The sequence below is a fragment of the Choloepus didactylus genome, chromosome 11 (genome assembly GCF_015220235.1).
Source record: "Choloepus didactylus isolate mChoDid1 chromosome 11, mChoDid1.pri, whole genome shotgun sequence".
Lineage (NCBI taxonomy): Eukaryota > Metazoa > Chordata > Mammalia > Pilosa > Megalonychidae > Choloepus > Choloepus didactylus.
In genome coordinates, this window is record NC_051317.1 from 77522822 (window position 1) to 77545783 (window position 22962).

The 22962-nt window shown below is 36.6% G+C and overlaps 1 protein-coding gene across 1 annotated transcript in view; it reads left to right on the forward strand.

Moving 5' to 3' along the window:
* The window catches only part of ITGA1 (integrin subunit alpha 1), a 166686-nt gene that overhangs the window by 132517 nt on the left and 11207 nt on the right, over positions 1-22962 (forward strand). Inside the window, exons 18-26 of the mRNA XM_037798951.1 lie at positions 3022-3188; positions 4606-4742; positions 6749-6859; positions 9256-9465; positions 11209-11289; positions 17061-17137; positions 19460-19549; positions 20892-20994; positions 21478-21591. Of these exons, the coding sequence (XP_037654879.1) occupies positions 3022-3188; positions 4606-4742; positions 6749-6859; positions 9256-9465; positions 11209-11289; positions 17061-17137; positions 19460-19549; positions 20892-20994; positions 21478-21591 (1090 nt within the window). The remainder of the gene's footprint in view (positions 1-3021; positions 3189-4605; positions 4743-6748; positions 6860-9255; positions 9466-11208; positions 11290-17060; positions 17138-19459; positions 19550-20891; positions 20995-21477; positions 21592-22962) is intronic.

Here is a 22962-nt window from a genome sequence, read left to right on the forward strand (position 1 = left end):
GAATTAACTAAAAATAAAATACTCAGAAATAATCTTAATGAGAAAAGTGTGTGATCATTTTGATGGACATTACCAACTTCCTTAAGAAATATAAAGAAAGGACTTCATAAATAAAATTATGTATGCAGTGTACCTTGATGGGAAGTCCACATGCTGATTCAGCCAAATTAATGCATTGGTTTAATATAATTCAGATGGAAACAGACTTTGATGATCTTTTTCCAAAAAAGTTATCTAGAATAATAGTAAAGAAAAATTTGAAAGAGAGAAAAGATAAAGAGATGAAGTTAGATGATTTCTTTCATCATTCAAAATAATGCTCAAGAACTAATGATCAAATGAAAAAGAATGCTAAATTGTCCAGATATTATAATCCTTATGCTTTAAAAAACTTTAAAAACCACTGTACAATAAAGGGAAAGGAAAACTTAAAGGCAATGCCTGGGGAAAGGAGAGTGTGGGCAGCAGAGCTGCTCTGACTTTGGGGAGAACCCACCTGAAACCAAGGCACTCAAAACCAGAAGTCACTAGTGTCTGGAACAAAGGCTAACTCTAGTTTTTGTTTCAACTGATAATCTTGAGTTAGTCTATCATGCTGACTATAATTCACAAATATTTATTGTATTAATATTCTTATATGCAAAGTATGTTTTAAGGACCCTTTTTCCTCCAATTTTGTTTCAAGGGCTTCTCACAAAGCTCTGCAAACTTATTTATGGCCTCTCCAGTCCCCAAGTCAAGGCTTTATCATTTTTGGGTTAAAAATGGCAAAGTCAGGTCCCTATGGTCACCCCAGCTCCATTGGCAACTGGATGGACCAAACCAGGATGCTGGAACATGAGACCAAGGTTTGCAGGACTGAAGCAGGATTAAGAGTGGATACAGATGGCAGCAATAAGCAGAAGCACACCTGGCAGTCAAGGGTGTCCAGGCAGGCAGGAAGAGCCCCATCCTATGGATTAGACCCAGCCATAGGCCCTATAAAGATCCAGTTGGGGCAGGGAGGGAAGTCAAAGAATGGTGGAGGCAGCCTGGAGTCTGGATAATCTATAGTAGTAAGTAGAAAACCAGACATGCTCACTCATTGTTGATGGAAGTGTAGCCTGACTCAAACTGATTACAAGTGTCAAAAGAAACAAAGTCACCAATATTATCAAAGCTGCAGGTTTATTGAAAGAGAAATTGCTACAGCAGGCAGATTGCAAACCAGGGAAGCAAGAGTCTCAAAATGGTGAGCAGCAACTTATAAAGGCAATTAGGGGAGTTCAAGTGGGAAGTTAGAAGGATTGATTGACATTTAAGTTTCCCAGTTAGAAGGATTGGTTGACTTTTATTCTACTTTCAAAATTAACTAAAAATAAAATACTCAGAAATAATCGTAATGAGAAATTAAGGGTCTCACAAAGCAGGAACTGTACATCTGTTTGTATAGTATACTTGTCCATTTTTAATAGGCTCTTTCCACCCGACGGAGACCATCTTATCATTAAATGTTGCTCAGGTTGCACATAATCAGGAATGCTCCACTTTCTGATCTGTATTCATCCTTGACCAATTTTTATCTTCTAAAAAGTCCCTGCCATTTCTTGGAAAGGGAGCCAGTAATGGCAATTCCCAGGGTGGCTGTCTTATTTTATTTAACAGGAGATATTTGTCAGTAAGTGTTTAAAAGCTTTAAAACATTCTTACTTTTAAAAATTCTTAAACATATGCAGAAATATAGTCAAAAATATATGATATTTAGAGTCATCACAGCACTGTATATAATAACCATTTAAAAAAGAAAAGAACAGAAGCTAAGTATCCAATCATAGACTGAGTAAATAGATGAGGGTACATGCATACATTCGAGCAGTATACTGCCATTAAAAATGTTTTCAGAAAAATATAAGAAGTGTGAAGCTGTTCATTATATTATGATAAGTAAAAAAGTACATATGCATACATATATATGTGCCTGTGTATATGTGTATCTGTATGTACGTATATGTGTGTATATGTTTGTGTGTCTATATATTCTTCTGCAAAGAAAAAACAATAAGTATAGCAAATGTGAATAGTGATTATTGCTGAGTGGTAGAATTTCATGGGATTTGTGTTTTCTTTATACCTTTTTATGTTTTCCATGTTTTCTGTGAGTAAATTTGTTTTAAAAGAAAAATAGCTGTAATTTTTTAAAATACAAAAGCATAAGCTGGGTGGCTTCTCTATTTGCAAGATACCTATCTACAAAGAGCCAGTTCTGCTCATAATGCAGAAACCAGGTAAAAGCGTCCATCAATTATGCTGAATTGATTTTAAGACAGTGACCTCAGGCTCCACACACTCTCCTTGCCTGAGATATTATTCTGCTCTCAATCTGAATAAGTGGAAATCACTGGGCTTTGGTGTTAGAAGGACTAGATTTAAATTCCAGTTTTTTTCTCTTAACAGCTTTTGACCTTGGGTAAAATATTTAAACTCTGAGCCTCAGTTATCTCAATATATAGAGAGATTATATTTCTTACAATTAACATTAATATAAGATTTAAATAACATATGTAGCTAGTACAATGCTTCATATGTTATTTTGCTTCTCCTTCCCGGAAACAAGAGCAAGGCTGAACTTATAAGAACAGCCTAGTATTACTGTCCAGAAAAAAACTAGTAGGGACCCACAGGTTCTCTAGGGGTCTCTGGACCCTTTCCAGGTTGGAAAAAGCCTCAGAGACCCCAAAATATTGTTTTGTTTCTCAGGTTGTACTGGGCCCTTGGTTCCTTCTTTTTTCCCTCAAGAGCAAAAGCAGATCTCTCGCCTATCAACCAAAAGCCCAAGTTGGTTCCAAAACCTGGATGTTCTCAGAACATCAGATACAATATCTTATGTATCAAAGATTCATTAAGGAAATTATGAAAGAATTAGAGGCCATATCATACAAAAAGAAGAACTTCTTCTGATGCATTCACATTGCTCTCCCCAACTGCTGACGTTGACTTCAAGTAAAAATGTGTGAGTAATCACCATTGTTTGTGTATTTGTAGGTCCCGAGATGTGGCTGTAGTTAAAGTGGCCATGAACTTTGAACCAAATAAAGTGAATATTCAGAAGAAAAACTGTCGCGTTGAGGGAAAGGAAACAGTGTGCATAAATGCTACAGTGTGTTTTCATGTGAAGTTAAAGTCCAAAGAAGACACTATTTATGAAGCTGGTAAGTGCAATATATAGGCAGCAAATACTTTTGAGTGATTAGACAATATATTTGCTCCAGCACGATGTAATCTAGTAAGATACTGTATTTCCTCCCTGTGAACATGTTGAACCTTGAAAAACAGTCTGCCGCAGAACAGGTCATGGAACCCAGTGAATTCTGGAGCAGAAACATATTTGTATGACGTGACCTCAACACGCAACATTCACCTCAGGCTCCACCATTTACCACAAACAATCAGATTGTTAAAAAAAAAAAATGAGATACCAATTCAGAAGCAGAGTTTCTTATAATTTTCTCCAAATGAGCCCAGTTTTCCTTCCCATGGTTTTCAGAAAGAATCCTCTCTTCTGTCTCCTGCCCCCTCCTGGGGAAGCCTGGTATTGCACAGGAAGGCCCTGAATGTTTCGCTGCCCTCACATTCCCACTATCCCTTGGCCCCGTTGGAAAGATGGCCCTGGTTTTTGAGTCAGAGTTGTTCCTTGTACTGCTGTCAGGTGCTGCACGTCCGCCCGTGTGTCCTCCTCCTCCCTCTGCTCTATATTTAATATGGCAATTTTTAATTATGTTGAAATAGGTTGGAGTCAAGCAACAAAGGCCTTTGGCTGCAGAAGAGTAATTCACTCTGCAGACCAAATATAAATAGAATGAGAAAAATCATTAATCCCTAAAATTTATTTTTCTGTTTGCTCTATATGCACATATTTATGCTCTGAAATAGTCCCCAGATAAGAAGAAAATGAGGTATAAGAATGGACGATAATGATTTAGGTTTTCATATGCAGCATTATTTCATTGCCTTTTGTAATTTTTATATAGAAACTAAGCAATCAAATAAAGAGGACTGTAACCTCCATAGAAAGTAGAAAGTTTAACTTGTTTTCCTTATTTTATAAACCTTAATTGTGTTGTGAAAATAACCTCAAATGTCTTTTTATGAAAGAGGTAAAAATGTCATTAATTGTCTCTATTAAAATGTAACAAAAATCAATATTACAAGCAGGGCTCCAACTTTTCTAAATGAAAGCAAAACTTCTAAATGAAAATCCAGTAAGCATTCTGTAATCTGAACCTGACATGGTCAGGAAATGAGGTGACGTGTGGCAAGTGTACATATTATGTGTATGTATAGGGTATGTTTATACACACATCTACACACATGCATAAATAAGTGTAATTAGACATTAAAACCATATTGGACTGAGAAAGCAGTTCTATAAAGTTCTTCAAACTTGGCCTCACAACTGCAAATATCATTGCACTACTGTAATGTAGATATGCTGAATAAAACCTTTCTGTGGAATGATTCCTGAAGAAGTTTTTCTATAATGCTAATTTAATGACTTGGACCATATGAAAATCACTCCCGAATAAATACTTCTTTCATTTATTCTTTATTCTTTTTTTAATTGTGCAGATATGCAGTACCGTGTCATACTAGATTCACTAAGACAGATATCACGAAGTTTTTTCTCTGGAACTCAAGAGAGAAGGATTCAAAGAAACATCACAGTTCGAGACTCAGAATGCACTAAGCACTCCTTCTACATGTTGGCAAGTAAATCATATAATATAGCTGCCTTATTCCAAATCAGAAATAAATCATAGATATCTTATTACAAGGTAATCAAATATTCTTACTGTTTTATTCCAAAGTGCACATCATAAAGTAAACTTTATTTTATTCATTTTTTATTCATTTTCATCAAAAAAAATCACAGGTCCGATTTTCTCATTTCCAAATACATTTCCTAAAAATACCTTTAGACTTCCATGTGTGTGACCAGACATCCACATATTGTGCAATAGTGTAAAACATGGTGCACTGGAGAAGAGACCTAGATTCATTCATTTATTCTTTCAGCTTGAAAGCACAATTTCCCGTTTGTGGGCCTCATCTGTGAAATGCGGAAGATAAGTAGTCACCGCTCTGGAGACAGATGCTGGGCCATATGCTTTCTGAGGTTTCTCGTGTCCACCAAACTATGTATCCCACTCTTTGACTTTATACTGAAGAAAAAAATGAAATCTACTGTCATCAGTAGGCTTTGTGTTGCCTCATTTTCTTTCAATTTTAGTGAATCAGTGAACCTTGGAAAGCAAATGATTAATTTCTAGAGATGGCTAGTAAGCCAATGTGAACCATTTTAAATGCATTTTGTTGGTACACTGTGTATGTGGAAGGTTCTCCAACAAGGCCAAGGAGTTTTCATCCATTATGTTATAATGATTTTCTTAAAATGTACATGATACTCATTTTAAAAAACAGAATGGAGATAACGAGAAAACATTTGATTTTAGTAACTGAGACTTAGAGACCTGAACATGATCTTGGACTTCAAAGGAAACTGTTTCCTCACCTCTGGTTTACTTCTATATTCTTAATGTATTGATACTCTATATTTTGAAAATTATAGCTCGGGGCAGGAAAGTGGCAGAAAATGTTCATCTCAGTGCACCATATTTATACCCCCTCATTGATTTTCATGTCAATATTCTCCATGATATATATCAAAATAAACTTTTTCTGTCAACTCTAAGATCAATCTATGATCTGAAAAATAAAAGTGGAGTTGTCCCTCCTATTTAGTTCAACAGAACTGAACATTTAGGAGTTAGACTCAGATACAATTTGAAAGGGCATAAAACCAAATATAGCACCACCACCAAATCCGCTAAAAATCAATGCAGTTTATATTTGTCCACAAATTCAATACCTAACTATGTCTCGATACTAGTATCTAACACTGGATACTAGTGTTAAAAGGAATGAACTGGTTTTAAAATTTCCAAAACTCTTTTGAATTATAACAGATCCTTTTAACTTTTATTCTGGAGTCAGCCAGGCTCAGGTTGTTATCCAAGCTTCCCCACATCCTGAGTAACATTAGTGAAGAGCGTAGTTTTCCATCCTTAGAATAAGGACCATAATGGAGGACTGTTGAAATAATTAGCAATAATATATATAAAGATCATAATGCTGGACATGCCATAAATGGTGGCTGTTATGAATGATAATATTAACAATTTTAATCATATTTACCTTATATACATTATCCCATTGCATTATATTATATTATCAAGTCCTTTCACCTGTAGCTATATGTTATATTAATGAATTAATTATATCAATGAAATGCAGTTCAACTTCAGTAGAGTTTGTCCGTCTTAAGTTGGGAGACTTTCCTAGAAGTTTCCATAGTGATTTTTAGCTTGAGGTCTCCAGAGAAACAATGATGTCATGCAAGCAGCTCAGGGAGTGTATCCTGACATGGCAAGGAACAGCGTATCCCATCATTCCAGCAGGTCCCCCAGGGAGCTGTAGGGGAGTCAACTGGTAATAATCTGAAACCTTTGCATTCTAGCTGTGTCTTTTGTCAAAGCAGAATGGCAGTCCCCTCTGCAGTGAGGCAAAATTCTGAAGAAGTGAGATGTCCAATTAGGTGCACAAGAATATTTCAGTGTGCCTGATCCACAGGGGCAGAAGGAGGAAACCAGAACAAGGTCAGAACATGAAATAAATATGATACCAATAATATACTTTATGTCTCCACCTCTAGGACAAGCATGACTTTCGGGACTCTGTGAGGATAACCTTGGATTTTAATCTTACTGATCCAGAAAGTGGACCTGTTCTTGATGATTCTCTACCAAACTCAGTACATGAATATGTAAGTTGGATTTTTTTTCATTCAGAACACCTATTTGTGACTATATGAGGAAAAAATCCTGAAGTGCATAAATGTGCGCACAGACACAAAAACAAAACCCCAAAGCAATTATATATTTTTATAAAGAATTAGACCCTTCTACACTTTTCCCAATTCTTCTTTCTATTATTGGAGTTTAAGACAAGTAGTAAATGACGCCCATTTTCACCTTGCCTGAATTCAGATCAACTGAAAGAAAGACCCAAGAGTTGCCAGCTGGAGATTGAACTCTCCCTGTTGTTACTAATAAGGCCAAGGATGCAGGGCATGGTTGAAGCTTGTGGCAGTAAGAGACGTCCTCATCCTGAACCATGGACCCGACCACAGATACCAACTAGGTCACCACAATGCTGATCATCTTCAGGCCTCCTTCATGGGCCCACCTTGTAAAATTTGCAAAATGTAGGAGCAGAGCAGAATGTATGCTTCCTGTGGGCACACTGCCACACCAAAAGCAGAAGAGATGGGAACTTGGCTGAGTTCTCCCAGTACCTGCTTCCAAATTTACAGTCCAAGCCATTGCCCCACCCTGAGAAAGAGTAGGTGAGGGGTGGAAGAGGGGGGTCCTGAGTGAGGCACCAATGGAGGGAAAATTAAGGATGGGAAATTAGTGATCCCCTTACACCTATCTTCCACCCACCCTTCCTTCCTTCCAAAAGTACTTACTGAGTGTCCTATACATAACAAGTATTGCACCTGTCTACCTGTGAAAAAGGTATTTTATAGTAATGTTTAGAATGGATACTGTGGAGGAGAATTTCAGAGCTCTGTGGGAGTTTCTATCTAGGCTAGAAAGTCAAGGTGCACTCCCCTGAGTGACATGTAAGTGAAGACCTAATCTTTCATCCTATTAAGAAGAGTGGGGATAGCAGTTGTTCCAGTTTGCTAGTGCTGCCGGAATGCAAAACACCAGAAATGGGTTGGCTTTTATAAAGGGGGTTTATTTGGTTACAAAGTTACAGTCTGAAGGCTACAAAGTGTCAAGGGTAAGGCATCATCAGTTGGGTACCTTCACTGAAGGATGACCAATGACATCCAGAAAAACATGTCAACTCGGAAGACACATGGCTGGTGTCTGCTTGCTTCCAGGTTGTATTTCAAAATGACATTCTCCAAAATGTTGCTCTTGGGGCGTTTTGTCCTCTCTTAGCTGCAGCTCCTCTTCAAAATGTCACTCTCAGTTACTCTCTGCATCTGAGCCTGTGTGGCTCTTTTTAAAGTACTCCAGTGATCTAATAAAGACCCACCCTGAATGGGTGGGGCAACACCTCCATAGAAGTAATTCAATGAAAGGTCTCACCCACAGTTAATTGAGTCACATCTGCATGGAAATACTGAACCAACTGGTTCCAACCTAATCAACACTAATATGTCTGCCCCCACAAGATTGCATCAAAGAATATGGCTTTTTCTGGGGGATATAATATACACAAACCAGCACAGCAGTGTTTCAGGCAGAGGGCTTAGTATGTGTGAAGGTCCTGAGGCACAAAAGAGAATAAACTAAACAAACCTAAATTAAACTCACCAGTTGGGCAGAAGTAAAGAGCAAGGGGGAAAGATGATGAGAGATGAGGCCAAAGGCAAGACAAGGACCAGGTCATTCGGGACTTTGTGCCACTGGAGGGATTCTAAACTCTTGAACTGCAGTGGAAGGCTATTGAAGATTTTTAAACAGGACCAGATTTGTGTTTTTAAAGGATTATTTCCTCTGCCAGGTGGAGAATGATTGGAGGGAAATAAGAGTGGATGGGGAGACGAGTTAGGGGGCTGTTGCTTTTTAGTTCAGGGAGGAAATGAGGAGACGGATTAGAGAGGTGATGGCAGGAGGATTTGAGAGATATTTAGAGGAGAGGTAGAACAGACAGTTCTTGGTTTGGATAATGGGGATGAGATGTAATGAAGCATTGCAGTCAAGGAAAACTCTCAGATACGTGGCTCAATCACTTTGTGCCCCCTTGACTGATTTCCATTGCATTCCTAAGTATTTGATTGTTTTTAATAGAAATTTCATAAGAGTTGAGTGTTAAAGTGTTACCTGATAGATTTAGATTAAGCACACTTTGATTTTTTGAAGCTGTTCTACCCAGGCAGACTGACCCAGTAAAAAACATCTGTGAAAACTCTCCATTCTTTAAAAAACTAGAACTTATACCCAAAGTAAAAGTTTATTCTTTTCCCGTATAAATTATAGGAATAAATATAAAATCCTTTAGGCTCTCTATAGTGAAATCTATCCTCTTTATGGACTTCTTAGCTTATTTTGGCAATATGTGATTTCTGTTACCCCAATTACTAGATAATTTTCAATAATGCTTAACTGAATTTTGAAAGGTAGTTTTCTGTGACCGTTTCAGATTCCCTTTGCCAAAGATTGTGGAAACAAGGAAAAATGTATCTCAGACCTCACGCTGGATGTATCCACAACAGCAAAGGATCTGCTTATCGTCAAGTCCCACAATGATAAGTTCAATGTTAGCCTAACAGTCAAAAATAAAAAGGATAGTGCCTATAACACCAGAACAATAGTGCATTATTCTCCAAATCTAATTTTTTCAGGAATTGAGGTAAGCTTTTAATTGTTCACTCATTTATTCTTATAATACTAATTTATTGAACCTACTTTTCTGACTACTGAGTTGTTATTGTATTGTTTTCAAAGAATAGAAAATATTTTGTACAAAGTTAGTATTCACTCATGTTGCAGGTACCAAGCTTTCCTTTAAGCTTTTGTCTCGGTTTATTTCTTTGGAGATCTTTGCATCTTCTTGGATTTGATGTGAGAAAAGGATCAGTGATACATCAAAACTGTGTGTTCCACAGAGTAGCTGAAAATGAGGCTGAGTCAAGGAAATCAAAGCCAAAACAGTTAGCAGACAGAGGGAATAACACATGTATTAAACAACTACATGCAGAAAAATCATGAAAACATTTTCTTCATTTTATGCAAAATACTTACATTGGCAAGAGATTCATGTTAAATGACTGTGTCTCATTTATTTGTAGCAGAAGCTTTTTGACATCTTGGCAATAGCGGGTATCTGCATCAGATGCTGTATCAGGGATCATTAGTGTTACCAAATTTAATCTACACTTTTATCCTAATCTCCAAATGAACTCCCCTGAGCTAAAACTCTGTATACATTTATATTAAAATATTAAAAATTCATACACTTATACATATTATTTAAAACCTATTGTCCAATTACTGTAAATTCAAATTTCCACTGATGTTTCTCTCCATTTGTTAGGATTTCACTTAGGGATGTAATAACTGAGATAGGCTTGAAAACATGTCATGTATTAACTACCACATGTTTTAGATTCAGTTAAGAATGTTAATTATAAATGCAAATATGCAAAGTCATATTGGGAAAATACTACCACTGACTTTTTTCTCTAGAAAGGTGACTGTATTAAAAATCATTTGCCTGCATCCCTCTTTAGCTGACTTAGTGGTCTTAGCAGAGGGGCAGAACTATAAAACCAACAGTGCACCACCTTCTTCTATTAACAATAGCAATATAGTAATAATGAAATCTACCCTTTCTTAAATTGTATATGGATAAGGCAATGTTCTAAGGACTCTGCTTATTTAAGTCTCACTAATTCATTAATAAGAAGGTATTACTGTACTTCAGTACTTCAGTGACTGGGTTTTCTTTCTTACATGTAACACCTCTGTAATTGAATTTCACACTTGATGGTATATTTAATTAACAGCATTTTTTTTCTTTCTTACTGGTACATAAAATAATGGTGAATCTCATAGCCAATGGCATCTTAAGTTTGAGGAAATAGAGTATGACTAACCCCACTTAACAAAATAAGGCCCAGAGAGGTCAGGAATCTTGGCGAGGATCAAGTTAAAATGGCGGAGTCAGGGTTTAAGCTCTGGTGGTCCCAGTTCAGAGCCTGTGCTCTTACCCCAAATGTGCTAAGCTCATCTCATGACTCGTCCGCAGCATTCACCATGGGCTTCGCTGAGCCAGTTGGTACATATGAATTATTTCATCCAGTCACTTCAACCACCCTGTGTGGTAGTTGCTGTTAGTACTCCAGTTTTACAAGTGAGGATTTAGGTGAGTTAGTGTGATGTGCTTGTTCCTTAAATCATCTTTAATCTAAGTGATGTTTTTGGATTTCCCTGGGCTATGATCCCAGGATGCTGTGAGTCTCCCACCTAAGCTGAGAAACTCATCTTGGCAGGACAGTCACCAAGGCACAGCTAGGAAAATTTTAGGAAACCAAACTTTATGTAGTCTGCCTACTTGCTTGTCTGCTCTAATTCTTTCTACTTTTCTTCCTAGGCTATCCAAAAAGACAGTTGTGAATCAAATCGTAACATCACATGTAAAGTTGGATATCCTTTCCTGAGAAGAGGAGAAGTGGTGAGCAGATTAAACAAAATAGATGTTGTGATATAGATGCAAAAAACAATAAGCCCAAAGCCAAATATATAAATCTTCCAAATGGTAGTTTAGGGTGACATAAATGAACAAGGTTGAGTTCAAATTTTTAACAGCTTGGGATCAAAAGCCAATAACTTCATGATGAAATTCAAATTCCAAAACCGAAATTAAAATTTTATACTGGATAATTTATCTGATAGAATGGAGCTGCAAAATTCTAGTGTTGAAGTCTCCTATGTAGGACTGTAGGAAAAAGAAATACTCTTTCAAACAGATTGATTTAGAAATTTGTACAGAACCTCTCCTTTCCTCTCTCTCTCTCTCCCTTTGTTAACAGCTTCATTGAGTTATAGTTACTAGACCATACAATTTACCCAATGAAGTATACAATTCAATAGTTCTCAGTATATTCATAGAATTGTTATAACCACCACAATCAATTTTGGAACATTTTTATCACCCCAAAAAGAAACCCCGTACCATTAGCAATCACTCCACATTTCTCTCCAGCCCTAGAAACCACTGATCTATTTTCTGTCTGTATGAATTTGCCTATACTGGACATTTCATATAAATGGAATCATACAATATGTGGACTTTTGTGACTGGTTTCTTTCACTTAGCATAATGTTTTCAAGGTTTATCTATGTTGTAGCATGTATCAATACTTCATTCCTTTTTATTGCCACATAATTTTTCATTGCTTAGCCATACAACATTTTATCTATTCGTTGGTTAGTGGACTTTCGGTTGCTTTCGCTTTTTGTCTACTATGAATAATTACTACTATAATAGGTGAAATTTGTGTACAAGTTTCAGTGTTAACATGTTTCCAGTTCTCTTGGGTACAAACCTAGGGGTATCTGGTCATATGGTAACTTTATGTGTAACATTTTGGAGAACTGTCAAACTGTTTTCCAAACTGGCTGCACCATTTTGTATACATTGCTGGATTCCAAATTATCCACATTGTTATTGTCTAGCTCTTTAATTGTACCCATCCTAGTTTGTATAAAATGTTATATTGTGATTTTGATTTGCATTTCCCTAATATCTTCTTTGGATAAATGTCTATTCAGATTCTTTGCCCATTATTGAATTAGTTGTCTTTTTTATTACTGAATTGTGAGTTCGTTATGAAGTCTAGATTCAAATCCCTTATCAGACATACAATTTGCAAATATTTTCTCCGATTCTGTGGATTGTCTTTTCCCTTTCTTGGTGGTGTCTTTTGAAGCACTATGTGTTTTTTTAATTTTGATAATGTCCAACTTATCTATTTTTTTTGGTGTCATATCTAAGAAGGCTTTGCCTAGCCCAAGGTCATGAAGATTTTTTCTTGTGTTTTCTTCTAAATTTAATAGTTTTAGTTCTTACATTTAGGCCTATAATCCATTTTGATGTACTTTTTTGTGTTTGGTGTGAAGAACGTATCCAAGTTCATTCTTTACATGTGGATATCCATTGCCCTCACATAATTTGTTGAAAAAACTATTCTTTCCCCATTTAGTTGTCTTGTCCTTCTTGTCAAAAATTAATTGACTGTAAATGTGAGAGTTTATTTCTTGATTCTCAATTATATTCTTTGATCTACATATATACATATATATTCTTATGCCAGTACAACATTTTAAATTAAGTTTTGAAGTTAGAAAGTGTAAGGCCTCCAACTTTGTTCTGCTTTTTCAAAATTGTCTTGGCCATTCTGGGTTCCTTGTGTTCCCATATAAATTTCGGAATCAGCTTTTCAATCTCTGCACAAAAGCCAGCTGGGATTTTGATAGGGATTAGATTGAATCTGTAGGTAAATTTGGCAAGTATTGTCATCTTAACAATATTTAGTCTTCTGATCCATGACCATAGGATCTTTCCATTTATTTTTAGAACTCCTGTAAGTATTTTCAACAATATTTTGTGGTTTTTAGAGTACAAATACTGCCCCTCTTTTGTAAACTTATTCCTATGTCCAGTCAGTACTCATTATTCAGATTCAATATTCACTAATTTTCCTACTCGCTAAAATTTATTTGTAACCCCCAAGGCAATGTTCTGCCTTTTTGCTTCAGTCTCATACTGGAAACAAGTGTCCTTTTTGTGTTTTAATATTTAGGGCCACTTTTTTTTTTTTTTTTTTTTTTTTTTTGCATTTTTGTGCCTCTTGGTGTCCCCAAGTTTAATGCTGAAGTGCTGTCTAGTGTTCTTAAGTGCAAGAAGACTGTGATGTGCCATAAGGAGAAAATGTATGTGTTAGATAAGCTTTGTTCCAGCTTGATTTACACTGCTTTTGGCTGTGCATTTGAAGTTAATGAATCAACATTACACAATAAGTAAGGGATCTTTAAACAGAGACACACATAAAACAAGGTTATGTATTAATCAGCTGATGAAAATTTTATGACCATAGGCTCACAGGAACCTAACCTGTATTTCCTCTAGGAGCAATAGATCACTAATTCAGTATTTGTGGTGACTTTATAGACCAAAACTACTGCAAGTAACAAGCATCAACTGCACTATATTCTTTTTGGTGCTTTTGTAAATGGAGCTGTTTTCTTAAATTCATTTTCAGATTTTTTATTGCTATAAAGTGTGTCCTAGTTTGCTAATGCTGCAGAATGCAAAACACCAGAGATGGATTGGCTTTTATAAAACGGGGATTTATTTCGCTACACAGTTACAGTCTTAAGGCCACAAAGCGTCCAAGGCAACACATCAGCAATCGGGTACCCTCACCGGAGGATGGCCAATGGCCTCCGGAAAACCTCTGTTAGCTAGGAAGGCAGCTGGCATCTGCTCCAAAGCTCCGGCCTCAAAACGGCTTTCTCCCAGGACGTTCCTCTCCAGCAAGCTTGCTTCTCTTCAAAACATCACTCCCAGCTGCACTCTCTTTTCTCTCTTTGAGTCAGCTCATTTATATAGCTCCACCGATCAAGGCCCACCCCGAATGGGTGGGGCCAAGCCTCCATGGGAACATCTCATCAGAATTATCTCCCACAGCTGGGTGGGGCACATTCCAAGCAAATCTAACCAGCACCGAAACTTCTGCCCCACACAAGACTACAAAGATAATGGCATTTGGGGGACACAATACACTCAAACTGGCACATTCCACCCCCTGAACCCCAAAATGACATTATCTTTCCAAATACAAAATATATTCATTCCATCACAATATCACAAAAACTTAAATCATTTCAGTAACAAAAGTTAAGTACAAAATCCCATCAAAATCAATTTAGACGTGGTCAGTCCTAAGGCATAATTTTCCTTTAGCTGTGGATCTGTGAACCTAGAACAAGTTATGTGCTTCCAATATACAAAGGAGAGACATTCATAGGACAAACATTTCCATTGCCATAAGGAGAAACAGCAAGGAAAACAGGGTTAACAGGAGCAAAACAGTTCCTAAAACCCACAGGACAAAGTCCATTAGATTTCAAAGTCCGAGAGTCATTTACAGAACAATGTTGCATCCTTGGGGCTTGAGAGAGTGGGAGCCTAACCCTTCCCAAGGGCCTTTTCTGCAGCCCGTTCCTCTCCAAACACTTAGGTGAGTGCTCCAACATTTCCACACATTGGGGAGACCACCTTCTCGGCCCCACCCTCCTCAAACATCGGGGCAGCTCCCGGATTCCCTTCCATCTCCGGGTCACATGCTCAACCCCTTCAGAACAATGTGGTGGCAGCCAGGCTCTCCCCAATTCCCTGGAAATGTGCTCCACCCTCTTTGGGACCTGAGGTGCCAAAACTCTTCCAGAGCATTGAGGCGGAAAGCCCGCCCTCGACCTCCAGGGCAAACTCACCCTTTCCATGCATGTGGGCTGCTCCGCTCTCCCAGCCCTAAACCTCTTGACTCCAGACCTCAACCTCCATGGCTCTGTCTTTGAAGAGATTTTTCCTTTAATTTTTTCCTTGTCTGTCTCCTCCAGTCCAGACCGGCAATGGCTCTGTCTATAAAGATCTCGCAAAAATTCTGTTGGCTTTGCATGAAGCATGCAGGGGTCAAAGCCATCAGACAATAGGAGTTTCCACAAATCCTTTCTGCTTAACTCCTTATCCAATCTTGGCTTGTCCTCAGGTTGGGCTGTAGCTTCTGGGATTCTACCCACTGGAAGCCCGTAATTTTCCAAGCCATCAACTTCTGGTTTCTTTGAACCCAAGAGTTCAGTTCTAAGTTTATCTCTCTCTGCTCGCATTTTACTATAAGCTGCAAGGAGAAGCCAGGATATGTCCTCCACACGTAGTCTGGAGATCTCCTCAGCTAAGTATTCCAAGTTGTTGCTTCCAGATTCTTCCTTCCATCTGACACCAGGACTCAATTTTGCCAAATTCTCTGCCACTTTAAAACAAGGATCGCCTTTCTTCCAATTTACAACACATTCATCATTTCTGTTCAAGTCCTCATCAGAAGTATCTTTAGAGTCCATATTTCCACAAACAGTCTCTTTAAAGCAGTTTTGGCCTTTTCTATCAAGCTCCTCACAACTCTTCCAGAAATTCCCCCTTATCCATTTAAAAAGTCGTTCCAACATGTTTGGTATTTGCAAACTCAGCAGCAAAAGCACCCCACTTCTCTGGTACCAAAATCTGTCCTAGTTTGCTAATGCTGCAGAATGCAAAACACCAGAGATGGATTGGCTTTTATAAAACGGGGATTTATTTCGCTACACAGTTACAGTCTTAAGGCCACAAAGCGTCCAAGGCAACACATCAGCAATCGGGTACCCTCACCGGAGGATGGCCAATGGCCTCCGGAAAACCTCTGTTAGCTAGGAAGGCAGCTGGCATCTGCTCCAAAGCTCCGGCCTCAAAACGGCTTTCTCCCAGGACGTTCCTCTCCAGCAAGCTTGCTTCTCTTCAAAACATCACTCCCAGCTGCACTCTCTTTTCTCTCTTTGAGTCAGCTCATTTATATAGCTCCACTGATCAAGGCCCACCCCGAATGGGTGGGGCCAAGCCTCCATGGGAACATCTCATCAGAATTATCTCCCACAGCTGGGTGGGGCACATTCCAAGCAAATCTAACCAGCACCGAAACTTCTGCCCCACACAAGACTACAAAGATAATGGCATTTGGGGGACACAATACACTCAAACTGGCACAAAGTGTATAGAAATAAAATTGAATTTAATATTTTGATCTCATACCCTGCAACCTTGCTGAACTCGTTTATTAGTTCTAATAGTTTTTACTGGATTCCTTAGAATATTCTGTATACAAGATCATGTCATCTGCAAATGAAGGCATTCTTTCTAATCTGGATGCCTTTTATTTCCTTTTCTTACCTTATTGCCGTGGCTAACACTGCCAACACAAAGTTGAAAAGAAATGAAGTGAGACTTTTCATCTCTTTTTAAAGAAAACATTGGTTTCCATTAAAGCAAAGAATAATTATCTCATTTAATGATAAAAAAAAGTATTTGCATACATTTTCATTGAAGGTTACTTTTCAGTATGAGTATTTGCTCCTGTATTCCCTATTGAGTTAAGGAGGGCTATAGTTAGTATAAACAATTCATATTAATATCATATTAATATGCAAAGATTATTGCATGTATATGTTTAAAAGCATATGTACATCATATCTTCTTCTACTGTATCTATTTTGAGATGTGATGGGGTTTTATTAAAATTAGGGTTCTTGACTTCACAATGTGAGTTTAGGTAATATTTATGTAAATTAAATACTTTAATCAAAGTAAATGTTTCTTTTATCATGTTACTAAAGATATGTATTTTTATTTCATAGATAACTTTCAAAATATTATTTCAGTTTAATTCATCTTACCTCATGGAAAACGTGATCATTCATTTAAGTGCAACAAGGTTGGTTTACATGTGTTTGTGAGTAGATTGTGTGTGTGTATGTGTCTACACAGATATAAAATTTCTTTCATGTATTAGAGTGTTTTGCTTTGTATAATCACTGGCAGCTTCTTATAGCTTGTGTGAGACCAGTAGAAGTGGAAGACAATAAACCACTTTGCTTCACAGAAACACCCTATGAGTAATTAGCAAACTAAGGAAATTTTCATTTAATAGAAATAATGCACCTAATTGGATTAAATCAATGGTTATAAGAGCTACAGAACATAGTGTAATCACACATCAATTATATTTGCCAAATTGCATTGAAATATATTTAAATTTCACAGGCTCTGCTAATATAAAATTTTTTTACTAGCAGCCCATTATAGTTAACTGAATCATCATATGGACTCAAAGTTTCATGATACTTTTTTATAGCTTAATAAGTTTTGTCCAAATCAGTCAAATCTTCTGAAAGATATCATAGAGCACGTAGACTAAAATCAGCAAAGTACTAATAAGGAAATTGAAATAGCAGCTTAACTTTCTTCTAAGAGTAATTAGCCTGTGACCTATAAGCTCCTGAAATCAAGCTGTGTCCTTGGCCTCTTCTTTCTCAGCAACTAGCACACTATCTGGCACATTAAATTGATGTAGAGTGAATAAATGTAGATAAAAAAGAATGGATAGATGGATGGATAGATGGATGGATTCTACATGCCCAATTCAATTCAACTCATTAAATATTTATTTGACATGTACTACAGATGAAATATTGAATTAATCACTTTAGGATATATAAAAATTAATCCTATGGGGTAAATATTATAGAAGGGGTTTGAGTCTAGTATATAAACAGTAATAAAGGGTCAAGTAAGGAAATTCCTTTAGACAAAAACAAACCATGTGTCAGATAGACTTAATGGAGGTTGAAATTATATCTGCTTGGCAATAAGAACTCAAGGAAGCTTTATCAAGTAGATTATAATTGAGATGCACCTTAAAGGATAAATAACATTTCAAAAATTGAGAGGTTGATGGATAAGATTAGGCTGAGCAGTAAAGGCAAAATACACAGCATAAGAAAAAATCAAATGTAGTCTACTTGAGGATCTATTTGGGGTTATTGGGTTACCCATTTAGCTGAAATATGCAGAATACTAAAGGAATAATGGGAGGTAAACGGAGTGTGCACCCTACCATATTATGGAGGGTACTGAATAGCGAAATGAAGCATTTCTGGAAAAGTTTTTGAGAGGTGAAGTCATGTACAGAGATGCATCTTATGAAGATTAATTAGGCCGCAGTGTGGAATGGGTGGGAAAGAAGGGGACCATTCATTCCAGTCACACAAATACCTATAACCCGAGGCAAGATGCTGCCTTCACTGTCCTCTCACTCATCCCAAGCCACTTTAGACACTTGGGAACAAGCAGAACCATTAGAAGGTTCTCATTGTCCATCCTATGAGATAGTGTGCATGGCACTTGGTCACTTATTTTGGTGGAAAGGGTGATGATAATGACAGCTAACCCTTATTGAGTATTTCCTATGTCCCCGGCACAGTTTTAAGGACATTTATCATTCATTTAATATCATTTATTAATCATTTAATTATAAAATCCTCATTTTATACATGAGGAAACCAAGGCACAGAGATTAAATTTCCCACTGTTTGGCCCCAGAGCTAGTGTTCACAACAATTATATCATCTTGTAAATGTTTTTTAAATACTGGGCAGTATGAGGTATGTGTATGTGTACATGTGTATGCACATACATTTTGTGTATGCATAGCATATAATTGAAATGATAACTAAAATCAAGGGAATAAATAAGTGCTTTGCAAATAACATGAACATCAAGGACTTAGTATGGAAAGAATACTGAATGAGAAGACAAAAGATTTTAAATTTACTCTTATCTGTGTGACCCTAGTCTAGTCTCTTTCAAGGTTTCCGTCTATAATAAATAAATAAATAAGCTCAAATTCTTGGGCCCCGACTCAGACCTACTAAGCCCACATTTCTAGGAGAGAGACCCAACACTCTGTGTATTTTAACAGTTGTCCCAGGGGTTCTTACCCTTATCACTGCAGAAGTTTGCAAACCACTGGACTTTGGTTATCAACCCTAACTGCATGTCAGAATCAACTTGGAAACTTTAAACAATACCCATCTCTGCCTCTTCCTACGCCCCACCATGATTTGAAAATCAGGAATTCTACTCTTCTGTGCTTTTATTTGGTTGCCAAGAAAGGCTTTTTTTCCAATTCTTAAAAATGTCTCTAAATAGTCTATGGTTTCATGATTTTAACATGAATGTGTTGGTTATTTTCCAGTGACAGCGAAGAACCTCCTGAAACCCTTTTTGATAATGAAGCAAACATTTCTATCCCAGTCAAATATGAAGTTGGACTGCAATTTTCCAGGTAGGAGGATATGGCATTTTAGCGTGGTACCTTTCTACTAACCCAGTGGTTCTCAAAGTCTGGTCCCTGGCCAAGAACATCAGTGTCATCTGGAAAGTTGTTAAGAGAAGCAAATTTTCAGGCCTCACCCCAGAACTGCTAAATCAGAAACTCTAGGGTTGGGGCCCAGAGATTAATGTAAAGCCCTCTTGGTAATTCACAAGCACCCTAAAGTTTGAAAACCATTGTGCTAAATAATCTAAAATGTGAAATGCTAGTGAATTAGTGGGCCAGTCTTACCTGCTAAATACAAGCTGAAGACCCAGAAGTCATTCACAAGTCATCATGTTTAGGATGAGCAATGTCACCAGCATATTTCTTAGCCATTACTCTCATCGTATGGGATCTGATCAGTCTGCCCATTATGAATACACAAGATTAAATCATTTCCCATTGACAAGAGCTATGTTTTTTTTTCTTTAGCTAATCGTAAACCATCCTTTCTCCTGCAAACTTCTTATCTGTTCAGTCAATCGTGTTTGCAAACTTTCCCTCTATAAATTCCCTTGCTTAAGCAGGCCTCCAAGCTTCTGTTACAGATACAGTATGTAAAAAGTATACAAATCAGTGGCAAGTTCAATTCAGTATAAAAATATTATTAATTTATTTTCTGTGGTGCTTATTCTTTACCAATGACAGACCACAAAAATATGAGGATTAAAGATTTTGCTTATGTATCTTAGCTTTTAAATTCTATTGACTGCTTCCTGTTTTGTTATTGTATCCATTTCTCTTGGTACAGTGAATTTTCTGTTTATTTAATATCAAATTTTGGCAAACATTTCTACATATTTTTGTTTTCTCCTAACTGAAGTGCTACTTAGAATTTATTTATATTATATTTCATTCTAGTAAGTTCATCCAAAGAACATGAAGAAGTTGTATGAAGATTAAATTTTTAAGTTTAGCAGTAGTAAATATAGGACTCTAAATTATGAAAATGTAAAAAAAAAAATTAATGTATTTAAAAATCAGCACCACTAAAAATACTAAGTTTTTAAAAGTTAATTCCTGGAAACTTTTTACTCAGTAACAATGAAATTTTTATTTTTTTTTAAATTACATGTATTTTAACATTTAAGGGCCAAATAAGTGTCAGGAATTATTGAACTAAATCATATAACCCTTTTCCTTAAAGATTTTATTTTCAAGTTTCAGGGTAGAAGAATTTCCCCCAATTTGAAATCTTAATAAATAATTTTTGTGGAATTACATGGTATGGAGAAAGAAAAAGAGAATGCAGTCAAATAAAAGTTAAAATTTATTGTGTTTTATTTTCTTCTTCCAATTAATTCCTTTCAAGCTCTGCAAGTGAATATCATATTTCAATTGCGGCCAATGAGACAGTCCCTGAAGTTATTAATTCTACTGAGGACTTCGGAAATGAAATTAACCTATTCTACTTGGTAAGAAATTACCTTCAAATCAGTATTCTAAATTAATTACTTGTAAGTTTGTAAGTTAGATAGCAGTATCAAAAGACATGTAGAAACATGTTGTTTCAACATTTAATCTGTATTCCAGCATATTTTTCTTTGTAATTTTATTATTTTAAAATAATTTTATTTAAACTATTGATTATTATACCCTGAAGAAATTATCAAGGCCTAGTTTCTAACTTCATCATAATAAGTACAATTAAAATGACTTCTTAGAAAAATAAATGACAGTATTTAATAGACATTATCAATAAACCTGTAGCTTTGATTTACATTATGTTTTCCATATGACTCATTAAAGCATTTTTAAAAAAATTATTACTATTTCAGGAATTGATTATTCCAAAATTGTCTTGATAATATGTTCCTTTACTCAACATGAATAAATATGACTGAAAGAATGCTCTTAAAAGAGGAAAAAAATATGGCATTTCTTTTTTTTTTATGTAGATTAGAAAAAGCGGACATTTTCCTATGCCAAAATTTAAGCTGTCAATTTCATTCCCCAATTTGACATCAGATGCTTTTCCTGTGCTGTACCCAACTGGATGGTCATCTTCCAATGTAAGTCACACATGCCTTGAATTTATGACATTAGTGTTATCTTTTTCACTTTGTGTTCAAAGCCTTTTTTAAGCCTTTTGTTCTGCATGCCAATTGAGATACAGAGCTTTACCACAGTAACATGGAGGGTTGTTTAGAAAATTAAAACAATATTAGTAACCTCTACTGGTTATTTAGCAGACATATTGGTTTGCCCAGTTTGTGGTAACACAAACTGGGCAACAACAGAAGCTCTGAGAAAGAAACCATTCCATTCCTGTCTCCTTAGCTGCTGGCAACCCTTGGCGAGTCTTGGCTTGTGGCAGTCTAACTTCGATGTCTGCCTGTCTTCACATGGCCTTCTTCCCCATGTTTGTGTCTTCTCCTTTTCTGTCTCTTCTAAGGACGGTCATCATCACATTTAGTGCCCACCCTAAATACAGGCTGCTCTCACCTCGAGATCCTTAATTACATCTGCAAAGAGCCTATTTCCACATAAAGTCACAATCACAGGAAACCAGGGTGAGGTAGTGGATATATCTTTTGGGGGTGACTATTCAACCCACTGTAGTAAATTTTAGATTATTTTTTTATTTATGTCATAAATGTCTGTTACACCTTTAATCTTTTTTGAGGGAGGGGGGGATGGACAAATAGCTCCACAAAGAGTCTTCTTAATTGCTCCCGAACACTCAACTGCACATAAAATAGTTGCTAATGTGGGAAAGCTGGTGCCTGTTTTGCAGCCACCAAGGTTAAGTAATCTTCAGATAGGTAAGAGGGAGTAGAGAAGGATAGCATGTTTCTTTTTTCATGATATTTTGAAACATTTAGGTATTTGGGATAACCTCAGAGAAACATTTTTAAACCAGTTTAATTATACACTCGCTGATAAACAATTTGGAACAATAGTCAAAGAAATGCACTCATATAGAGTGCTGTGGAGATTTGTTACTGAATTCAAATGTTTACAAGCAGTGCTTAGGGAACCACTGGTTTTTCTCCACCTGTTGACCCATAACTTTTCCATAGCTCCTCAATAATCACTGTCTGCTTCAGTCTATACCCAGAAGTTCATGAGAATGGTATTTTGTCTTTAAATATTCTCTTATTTCTGTACTCTTCCTGTTCCAACCATTCTTCCTACTCGGCAAAAGCCTTTAATATAACCCCAGGAAAACCAAACTGTTTTGTAGTTCTGTGCTCTCAACATCTTCAAAACTTCCCCCACCAAAAATGAGAGGGTACAATATTGCTTACTACTTATCTTCAAACAATATTATTATTGGGCCCCCTTTGTACCTAGCAGTAAATGAATCTGTATAGTAATCTTTGAGGTTTAATGTCAAAAACAGAAAATCACAAGTACTGAATTAATGCAATCATTCTTCA